The following is an 11,010-nucleotide window of genomic DNA, read 5'->3' as shown; positions in this document are numbered from 1 at the left end:
TGGAAAACGCTAGCTGCATGCAGTAATTATTCCTTTAATTTCCTTCCTTGTCGCCAGATTGACGCATACGCGCGACGGATTCCCTCTCTGACTCTCTCTATGGTATGGTATGATATGTACAGCACAAACGATTTAGTCCCAGCGCTCTCAGAAATTACGCCAGCCACGTAAAGGTAGCCAGGCACTTTCCATGCGTTCAAATGATTTAGTATCAAGTTTCCTAGTGTCCCTCAATTTGTAAGATTTTATTATGTATGCAGTAACTTCTTCCCATTTGCTCGTGTCAGTTTTTATTTTTTTAGGGAATTTGCTCGTGTCTATATCTTTATTTTTATCTGTTTGAAGGAATTTGCTCATCTAAGACAAGACTCGTTCTCTATATAGCCAGGTGGGTTTTTTCTGTTCACAATTTGATTTTCTCATGTAAGATAAGACACCAGGTTTGCAAGTGCATTCCTAGCATAAAAGGTTTTTCTGTTCACAATTTGATTTTCTCACATAAGATAAGACACCAGGTTTGCAAGTGCATTCCTAGCATAAAAACACCGGCTCCAATCCAATTACCAGGTTGGCAAGTTTCAAAGTCCCTGCATTGAACATTTTTTCATAACTTGTTAGATTATAATTGAAAAAACCCAGAGAACACTCAGTCATTCTTGACACCGACAAACTCGGTACTCTCCTCTCCTAGGACAATGAAAATTTTCTTGTTGTACCATACAAAACACCGACAAATAGCTCAGGAATTCCTTGATGCAATTAATAATATGATCAACTTAACTCTTGATGCAGTTAACCCAGAAAGAAAATTCCCATAACGATGCACATCATTTCACATCCCAACCTTCACAATGAAGATGTTACTTCCACCAGATATGATCAAACAGGAACACGCATGCATGTGCGCGCGCACACACAGCGCAGTGCAATACATCTTCACCAAAACAAAGTTAAATATCTATGTCATCAACTACTTCTCAGATGAGGTGATAAAAAACATCTCGAGTCCACTACACATCCCAGGAAGCACAGGTACTTCGCGTCCTTCCATCACAAACATTACAACATGATAGAGCCAAACTACTACATACATGGCTTAATTCTGAAACCTAACCCATCAATGGAGAAAGCTCAAGGACGACGCCGCCATCCAGTGCATCTTTATCAGCGGAGAAAGCCCGAGGACGACTGCACCATCCAGTGCATCTTCATGAGCGGAGAGAGCCCGAGGACAACGACGCCATCCAGTGCATCTTCATCAGCGAAGAAAGCACGAGGACGACGGCGCCATCGTGTGCATCTTCAAGCCCAAACTGCGTCAACTTCTGCAGCACCGCTTGGCAAGAGAAAATGACCGGTGTCGTGCGCGATGGAGATTTTCCATCATGTCCGATAGGTTTGATGGACGAAAGGAGTATCTTCCCGAGGAATGCAATCTGGGTGGACATAAAAAGACCAGTCTAGTGCAGAGGCAATGTAATGCATCAGAGGAATGTTAGATTTCTCAGCAGTAAGCCACACAACAATTCTCTTGTGTCAAAGGGAATTTACAGGAATTAACAAGACAACATCTTCCCCTAAAAACAATGCATACTTATTCACCAGCCTAGGAATGCAAAATGCTCGTTCCAGTTCCACACAATGAAAGTTAAGTGTTGGACCTGATCAAGACAAGACAAAATTGCCATAGATAGGCTCACTTGTGTGACCAGCAGAAGAATTTTCGCTACAAGATCTCATATTGGCTTGTCAAATCTCATACTAGACAAATTGTTGGACACTAGTGAAAACAAGCAACATCTCCGGGTAATTGACGACCGGGACACGCAGGACATGAGAGAGAGAGAGAGAGCAAAGAGAGATACCTTGACGATCTCCATGGCGTCGGCAGCGGGGTCGGAGCAGCTGCTGCGTCCATGGAAGAGGCGGCACACGGTGGTCTACGCCTGAGGACACCAACATTATCAAGTTAGTATGTGTCGTTAGTATCACCCTGAAGATAAATCTGCTGCAGAGTTTTCAGTTTTCTGAAGAAAGAAGGAACTAAAAGTTTCAGGTTTCTGCAGTTTAGTCGTCTCTGAACATAAATTGCAGCAAGCAAGCAAGCAAATATGGATGGGCATGAGAGGGAGTAAGGGCCACTGATGGTGAATGCTGAACTAGGATGAGCAGAGCCTGCACTCACCACCCACATAGAAGGCAATGACAGAATCCCTTCCCCTGGCACGAGCTTCGGATCAGCGGTGGCATATGTTCTTGCCTATTGAGGATCCTCCATGGACAAGGGAAGGTGTCACCAGACCACCGCAGTCCAATTAGTGCTATACGGCCTGCACAAGGATCACACGAGACATGCATGGTGAATGCTACAGAAAAACAAGACAAGTGTTTGCTCAATACAGAAAAACAAGACAAGCGTTTCCTCCATCGTGGGACCAGCGGCGACCCGGGAATAAGCAGACCCGGAGGAGCGAAGCGGCGGTCTTCTAGGTCAAATCGAAACCACCACACAAGCACTTGACAAAGCAGCATCACAAGCTGCCAGAATGCAACATCACAAGCACTTGAGTTACAGTCAAGACCGTCGACAAAAGGGAACGTCAGGCCATAGTAAGGTTGCTGCGATGGTGATTCGATAAAACATCACATACTTTTCTGTACATAGGGCTCCTCTTTTCGTCCTTGAGGGAGTTCCTCTCCTCCACCAAATCCGTCATCTCCTCTTTCAAAACATTGTTATCAGCGGGATGGAGTGCTCCTTCCCTGAAGCGGGCGTCTGGAACGGCGGTTCATATCATGTCCTCAATGTCCTGCACTCCACCTTGGTCATCATTGAGGGTCTCTGTTGGGCAAACATCAACGTCAAAGCAGAGAAATGGAGTCACACCAATGGACATGGCAGCATTTAAGAAATGGAAATACATAACTAGTACTCCCTCTGTAAAGAAATATAAGAGCGTTTACATCACCGCTTTAGTGATCTAGACGCACTTATATTTGTTTACAGAGGGAGTATATGTGATAGTGTTACCAGTGCAAGAGAGAGAAATTGCAATCTTACGCAGTTTGAATATCATGTTATCTTACTATTACAAGTGTGTGTTATTATAAACGACATGGCAGGCAGCTCAGGTCTGCACCTGTCATCATTTTGCCCATACATATACATACATACAGCAAGAGAGGCAAAACTTAGCAGATTGGAAGGCTTGTTGTACAGGGGCGTGATCACAAACGAAATAGTAGAGTAGTATTTCAGGATGGTGCTATATATTCTGTAGCAAACAAAGTTGTACGCTCCATACAAAGTGATGTAATAAGACTAGACATAATTGCCATAGAAAGGCTAGCATGTGGGAATCGCTACAAGAGCTCATGTTGTCTTGTCAAATCTCATACTGGGCACACACACACAAATTGTTGCACTAGTGAAAACAAGCAGCATCTATGGGTACGTAATTGATGGCCGGGAGACACACGACATAAGAGATACCTTAAGGAGCTCCATGGCGTGGACGCCCATGGAAGAGGCGGCACACAACAGTCTGCGCCTGAGGACACCAACATTATCAAGTTAGTATGCTTGGTTAGTATCATCAACCTGAAGATAAATCTGCTGCAGAGTTTTCAGTTTCCTGAAGAAGGAAGGAACTAAAAGTTTCAGATTTCTGCAGTTTTGTCTGTCTGTGAAGATAAGTTGCAGCAAGCAAGCAAGCAGGCAAAATATGGAGTATCAAGTTTCCTAGTGCTCCCTCAAATTGTAAGATTTGCTATGCATGCTCGTGTCAGTATTTTATTTTAGTTTTTGAAGGAATTTGCTCATGTGAAGATTTCGGTATGAGATACATGGAGCTTTTTCAGAGTTGTTTTTTTCTTTCTGTAATACATGTGAAGACTTGGGTATGAAAAATGGAGCTTTTTTCATAGTGAAAAGTGATCTTTTTGGTGTCGTTTTGTTGTTGCTCTAATCGGCATGTATCTCATACTGGAAGACTTTGGTAATTGATGGTCGGGACATGAGAGAGAGCAGACTGAGTTACCTTGACGGTCTCCATGGCGTCCGCAGCGGCAGCGGGGTCTCGGAACAGCAACATTACCAAGTTAGTATCAACCTGAAGAATAATCTGCAGAGTTGTCAGTTTTTCTGAAGAAGGAAGTAAAAGTATGAGATTTTTTGTAGTTCTGTCTAGCTCTGTCCGAATACAAGTTGCAGCAGCAAGCAAACACGGATAGATGGGCATTGACAAGCAGAGCAGAGCATACCTTCCATGGCGACCTGGGAAGAAGCAGAGCCTCCTTGTATGCCTGCGCGCTTGATGCATCAGGGAGTGCAGCGGAGGACCTCCATGTCCTTGGAGAAGACCGGAGTTGTTGGTGAGCCTTCCATGGCGTCGTCCTGCTCCTCCTGGTAATGGTCATGGAGACGGGGGTGGGTCAGAGAGGGAGAAGAGACCAGACCGGTGATGGGTTGGGATGGGATGAGATGGGTGAAGAGGAGGGATTCGTACCCATGGCTGCGCCTCCTGCCTGCGGATCCTGATGGCCGCGGGCTAGGGTCCATGGCTTGGCTCCTCCGCCGCCGCCGCCTCTCCTGGATCTTGGAGGAGGATGGTGCCGTGGATCTTGGCACGCAGCTCGAGCCGGGGACATGCCCACGACCCTATCCACGGGGATTGGGAGGGGTTGCGCGCGGTAGCCGCGAATCTGGCCGGAGAGGAGGAAGGACCGGAGTGAGGGGGTGTCGGCGGTGTGCTGCGTGCCGCCGAAACTCGCCGGAATCGCGGGGGCGGCGAGGGGAGAGAGATGGGTGGGGGATGGGAATGGGATTCGCCTCTTTTCAATATTATCTTTCCTTTCCTTTTCTCTTGTCTTCAAAACTTACTTTTGAGCAAGGAGACACAAATTTTGAGAGACGAGCGCGCGTAAATGCAGCGGACTCTTAATTGGTCAATGGACTTTACCCATGGATCGACACTGTCTATTTAACCAATCTCGTTCGTCCATCGACATCTGACGGCCCCCAGAATCGATCGTGGGGAGCTGGCCGGAAGGAAGAAGCACAGATATGCTTGGGATGGATCTCCATGGTCTTTGCCCCATCTCGTCCCCCCGTCCGTCGACATCGGGTGGCCCGCGGAATCAATCGTGAGCAGCTGGCGGGGATGGATCGGTGGGAGTCTCCCTCATTGGTCGGTAGCGATTACCCACGGATCGATCGCCTCTCTGGCCAATCCCAGCCATGCGCCACATCCAAACATACGTGGGGGTTTCGTTTCGGTTGTTGCTCCATCATCGTGAATGGTCGACCCACTGATGGATGCCTGGCGTGGGGCGGTGGCGATGTGTTCAATCCATCGAGAGATGGTCATAGCTAGTCGCGGCGACATGGGTCACAACACGTGTCTCTCGCCTAAGTCTATGCATGTATGGGTCACAACATGTGTCTCTGGCCTAAGTATGTATGTACATGTTTTTATTTATTTATTCTCGATCTGAAAAAAATAAGAATGGATAGATGTGCTCGCTTCCATGAAAAAAAATTGATGGTGCAGCAAGCAAGCAAGCAAGCAGTCCGCGCGCGTGGGCGAATTATTCTACGTGATATAACAAAGGGATCAAGCCAAAGGGATAAACTGCAATTAAGCCAAAGGGATCAAGCAAATACTTGTATCACACAGGGAAGGTGGTTGAGTAGTGCTGTCCTGGACCTCATCCCTTCCCCTCCTCCTCCTCCTCCTCCCTCTCCCAGTCGTACCTCTTCTTTACTTCCTCTACCTGTCACAGTTGCAAGTAAATTGGAAGGCTCTGTTTTCATTGCAAATCACAGTTGCTCTCTACTCCAGTTTCTAGCACTCTTCTTGTATCGTACTACTTGTCATAATGTACTATATCAATAAGATGCTTCATTTACAATGTATTGTACTGGAGGCTACTCCATTTATAATTTACTATGCTTCTAATAATGTATATCATTACTAGCGTCGAGTATTGTATTTACACCAATGGAAATAAGATTACTGCATTGATACTTACTGCTTCTTTTTCGCTTATCTACTGGTTTTTGCTATGATGGTAATTTTATTTCCATAGTTACTAATAATAAATATTTTTTTTTCATTTCTTAATAAATCTAACCAACTCTCAGGTATATACGCATGTCTCAACTACTCCCTCCGTTTCTAAATATAAGATTTTTTAGAGATTACAATAAAGAATACATATGGAGCAAAATGTGTGAATCTACGCTATGAAATACGTCTATATACACCCGTACGTAGTCCTTATTGAAATCTCTAAAATGTCTTATATTTAGAGACGGAGGGCGTAACAAGACTATCCTATGACCGAGTTGACCCCTAGAAACCGGATTCCCATTTCAAAAGCCTCCCGTGCATGAAAATTTTACCCACAAACATTGAGTCCTAAACTTCTTTTTTGGGTATATATTGTAGAAAGAATAGAGAGGAAGGTTGACAAAATGAGGTGGGTTCTATTGTTGTATCGCTTGAGCCCCGTGGACGTATTTATAGGAGTACATGATCAACTTGGAGTATAAGACAAGTTAGAACAAATCCTAATATATCCTATATTTTCTAATAATCACAATACTCAACATCCCTCCACAGTCACAAAGGTAGCGACGCAGACGGTGAGACAGGAGAAGAATCCTAAGGTAAGCCGATGGACACCATCCCCCCTCCCTAGTCGTAACGATCGATGCATAGCAGAAGATGTGGCTGGAGTGAAACCGATGAGATTGCTCCATCAAGTCGTCCCTTTGTGCCGATGTCAATCTAACCGAGAGCGTAGGATGGTGTATCCATGTTTGAGGTAGCCATGCGAGGGATGACATGGTCGATGTCAACTCGGGGTGGTCGATGTTGAGTTAGTCGCCATGGCGCCGCAGGCGCAAGGAAGCGCCGTGGTAGTCTTCGGAGCAGTGTTGTCGAGGTAGTGGTGCACCGGGAAGAAGACGGTGTTGATGAGTTGTCACGCTAGGTTTGTCAAGGCCAGGGACACGTCATGGACGAAGGCACGCGTCGGTGTTGCCAGCCTCGGGCATGCTAGACGGACGAACTCGATGTTGACGAGGCGCCACACCAAGCTTACCAGGCCCGAGGACACATCATGAACGAAGGCACACGTCGGTGTTGCCAGCACTTGGCATGCCTAGATGAGGATCCGCACGAGTTATATGCCACTGTAACACCCCTATGTAAGGAGCTAAAGTGATCATCATAAGCTACTTTGATTAACTAGTCTTGATCAACGTTGATTCATATCTTATTTAAATTCCACTTTAAATCAAATTCAAATTGTAAGAGGAATTAAGAATTTCAGAAATAAGAAAACTAAAAAGTTCACGCAATGGCAAATAATCATTGAATAATTGTCATGGTGAAACCAATATTTTATATAAAGTAATTAAATACCTAAAACAATTAAAACACGGTGCAAAACAATATTTTAATTGCTTTTAAAGTTATAAGAATTCTAAAGTAATTTAAAAGCCTCCCAAACTTTTCCTGGCATTGTCCAAAATTGCACTTTAAATAATGGGCGAAGTTCCTACTTTTACTAAACCTATTTGCTATTTAAAATAATTAAAAAACAGAATTAAATAAATGAAAACAGAAAAATAAAAATAAAAAGAAATAGAAAGAAAAGTGGCACTGTGTCGGCCCAGCCCACCGATCGTGTTGGCTTCAACATAGCTACAGTGGCCGACCGAGGGCACGAGCGCCGCTCGTCCCCGTCGGACCACCTCATCAGTTTCGCCGTGGGAGGATAAGTCCGCCACCCACACGGCCCCTCGGACTCCTCCCCTCTCACTCACTTACCCCCTACTAGATCCCCCCTCTTCCTTTAGCTCCCTGCGTCGAACTGGAGAAGCGCCCGATGCGACCGTCGCCGACGCCCCGTCGATCCCGCGGCCATCTTCACCCCTGCGCCTCCCCGTCATGTCATAGAGTGCCGCTGCACGCTACGCCGCATGCTACCTCGAGCTGGAACTGGGGACCCCTGCAATGCCGCCCCGACCTCTTCTTCCTCCTTGGGCACCACCGCAGTCCCCATCGATTCGGCGCCATGAGCCTCCCCCGAGCCCACGTTTGCACCTCTACAGGCTCCCCGTGAGCTTCCGCTCGGATCCCCTTCGTCTCCCCCATCCTTCCGCGCCATAGCTCGCCTCGCCGCCATGGCCGCACCCAATGCCGCGGTAGAGCTCGCTGCCGTGGCCACTGCTCGCGTCCGAGCACAGCATCGTGCTCAGCTTCTCCCTAGCAACCCAACGCCACCATCCACTGCCTTTGTCGTGCCCCGTAGCGACGAACCCGAGATCACCCGAACGCCACCACCACCGCCGATGATGTTCCGGTGAACTCCCACCATCTCAGCCACTCCCACTGACACCAAACAATGCGACATCGCTTGCTCTTTTGAACGAGCCAACCCACGGGGCCGGAGACTCCCTGTGCGCATATTCCGGCCAACTACGGCACGTCACCACCTTGAAATCGAGTCGCTGGAACCCCTCTAGCACCGCCACAGATATGGCTGGCTTGGGGCCCACCCATGTGTCACTGCCAGTGGGCCCCAGGGGCCTAGCTGACCCGTTGACCCCGGTCAACTGTGCTAACTGGGCAGCACAGTCACTGACTGGTGGGCCACCCACCTAATTAACTAAAATGTTAATTAATTTAATTGGTTAAATTTAATTAGACACTGACAAATGGGCCCTAATAACTAATTAGCTTAATTAGTTAAATTGAAACCTATTAATTTTTATTGAGTCACTAACAATGGGGTTCCACTTGTTAGGTTGACTAGTCAACTGCCAATGTTGACTACTCACTGGGCTTTGACTTGCCCCACATGTCAGCCTATGAAGCACATCATAACATTTAGTATTTAATGTATTTTCGAATTAACTTAATTACAATTTTTTTGGAAAATCATTTAAACTCCAAAAAATCATATAAAGTAATATATAACTGAAATGAAAATAAGTTATATATGAAAATTTCTAAGAAAAATATAAAAAATCCAAAAATGATATCCACTCATCTGTCCCATAACTGCCAAACGCTGGGAAAACATTTCTAGATGTTTTCCCGCTTCGTCTGTAACGTGTAGCACTATGTTAGATCACCGCTAGGTCAGCATATTTCCATGTCATGCATCATGATGCATTTATTTGCTTTATATTTGTTGTTTCTCCCCCTCTCCTCTCCGGTAGACCCCGAGACTGACGATGGTCCTAGGTATGACTACACACCTGACGATCAGCCCTTTTTCACAGAGCTTCCAGGCAAGAAAAAGCCCCTTGATCATTCCTATATCGCCCATACTTTCTCTCTCATGCTTGCATTCGATTTTGCTAATGTTGTTGATAACTCCTATTCTGATGCATAGCCTGCTTTTGTAACCTGCGGTTGTTACTTTACCTGATATCCTATATGCTTAGTATAGGTTGGTTAGTGATCCATCAGTGACCCTTCGCCTTGTCCCTGTTGCCCCCACTTTATTACCGAATGAATCGATCAATGTGATCGACGTACTGAGACCAACACATCACTGCACCCCCCCCTTAGTTGTACAACTCTGTAGAGATACTATCGAGTGCCGAGGGTGATACCTCGAAATGCACTCCTGATAATATCTCTATAGTGTAGCTAATCGGTTGTGGATTATGGAGGGTGATTCCTCCTTCACCACTCCCAATATTGACTCTGTCGTGCAGTTCTTCAAGTGTGAACCTACCGAGGGTGATTCCTCCAAGTTCACCTTGATGGTTACATCGAGTGGGAATCGATCGAGGGTGATTCCTACAATTCCTCCTTGGTGTTATCGACACACACTTACCTTTACCTGTTCCCGTCAACTGTTTCTGTGGGACTGAAGGGACAGGTGGTACCACCCCAGTAGAGGTGGACCTGAGTTCCTGATAGTCTCTTGTGACTGAGGATGACCTGGAGGGTACCTGTGAGATAATTACGAGGCACGGCCGGGCATTCTTGGCCCTTGCCGTAAGTTCGAGAGACAGAGCAATAGGACCATGGATCATGGATCATTGATCCTCTCCGCGCTCTCCCAAGACACTAATTGATTTGGATATGTGCACTGTTCTATAATTCATCCGATTAATCAGTAAATTGGCTAGTTAATCGCTACTCATCAGGTGGCCGAATCGAATAACACCTATTCATCATGTTAACTTGCCAGTCCGATTAAATGGTCTATTAGACCAGTTAAATGGTCTGTTAGACCGATTAGTCGGTTGTTAGGCCGATTAATCGATGTCGGCCCGCTAACTCATGGGCATACAAAGCCCAATTATTTGGCCCGTAACCCTTCTCAGCCCATACAAAGCCCGATTATTTTATTAATGTCAATTGTGCTAATAATATGCAAAGCCCCAAGCTTGGGGATGCTAATTTTTATACGTCCACTACTTTTTGCAATTATCATGATTCGGGTGATTATTCTTATGATATTGAAAGTTTATTTAAGCCTCATGATGAATATCGTTGTGATAATATTGAAAATGGGTTTGGAAGATTGTCAGCTCTAGGTAATAATGATCCCACTAATTTGTAGAATGATCCCAAGCTTGGAGACGCGACAATAGTAGTGTGTCGTGATGCAGAAGGAAACTACCTCAGCAGCTCTTCCCTGGCGTAACCAATGTAGCATTTTAGGATTATTTGTTTTCATAAGAGCAAGTACAATAGCAGGCTTATAGCCTGCTTACATGGCAATTTTGTCGACATGGAGAAGAGAGACATGAAAAAGTAAGCGGAGTGGGCTCCCATGCAAGAGCCTAACTATATGCGTGCTTCAAGGCAGATGCAATAAATACGAAGAAAGAGATAGAGAGAAGATGAGGAAAAATAGTAATCTTATAGCCAACCTTATAGCTAACCTTATTGTATGAGTGACTATATGAATTGGCTATAAATGATATGACAACATCTTATAGCTAGCAATTTGTTGTATTATTAATCATGC

General features: G+C 45.6%; 1 protein-coding gene and 1 long non-coding RNA gene across 3 annotated transcripts; both read right to left on the bottom strand.

Moving 5' to 3' along the window:
• Positions 1 to 1,193: 1,193 nt before the first annotated feature.
• LOC119343062 lies at positions 1,194 to 2,371 on the bottom strand. Its single transcript, XR_005165881.1, has 3 exons — positions 2,186 to 2,371; positions 1,866 to 1,946; positions 1,194 to 1,436 (listed from the first exon to the last, which is right to left on the bottom strand). It is a non-coding gene; the product is annotated as an uncharacterized LOC119343062 (long non-coding RNA).
• Positions 2,372 to 2,768: 397 nt separating this feature from the next.
• LOC119343061 lies at positions 2,769 to 4,928 on the bottom strand. 2 transcript variants are annotated; one of them, XM_037614256.1, is made up of 5 exons: positions 4,509 to 4,928; positions 4,264 to 4,405; positions 4,041 to 4,112; positions 3,494 to 3,551; positions 2,769 to 2,842 (listed from the first exon to the last, which is right to left on the bottom strand). In XM_037614256.1, exons 1-4 carry the CDS (start codon positions 4,559 to 4,561, stop codon positions 3,495 to 3,497), a joined length of 324 nt encoding a protein of 107 aa, XP_037470153.1. In that variant the 5' UTR covers positions 4,562 to 4,928; the 3' UTR covers positions 2,769 to 2,842; position 3,494. The 2 variants fall into 2 exon arrangements, with proteins under 2 accessions (XP_037470153.1, XP_037470152.1); XM_037614255.1 differs by having other exon boundaries at positions 4,041 to 4,124; positions 4,509 to 4,927.
• Positions 4,929 to 11,010: the final 6,082 nt, after the last annotated feature.

Source organism: Triticum dicoccoides, unplaced genomic scaffold, assembly GCF_002162155.2.
Source record: "Triticum dicoccoides isolate Atlit2015 ecotype Zavitan unplaced genomic scaffold, WEW_v2.0 scaffold114222, whole genome shotgun sequence".
Lineage (NCBI taxonomy): Eukaryota > Viridiplantae > Streptophyta > Magnoliopsida > Poales > Poaceae > Triticum > Triticum dicoccoides.
Note: the sequence above shows the minus strand (reverse complement) of the source record. Positions and strands in the feature narration are given on the sequence as shown.

What these genes read in the sequence shown, in the direction of transcription:
- LOC119343061 (XM_037614255.1), bottom strand. Translation starts at nt 4,561, where the DNA reads ATGGACCCTAGCCCGCGGCCATCAGGATCCGCAGGCAGGAGGCGCAGC. An exon ending in GGCAGGAGGCGCAGCCATGG is followed by an intron (nt 4,406 to 4,508) that starts GTACGAATCCCT and finishes GACCATTACCAG; the next exon opens with GAGGAGCAGGACGACGCCAT. An exon ending in TTCCCAGGTCGCCATGGAAG is followed by an intron (nt 4,125 to 4,263) that starts GTATGCTCTGCT and finishes ACAACTCTGCAG; the next exon opens with ATTATTCTTCAGGTTGATAC.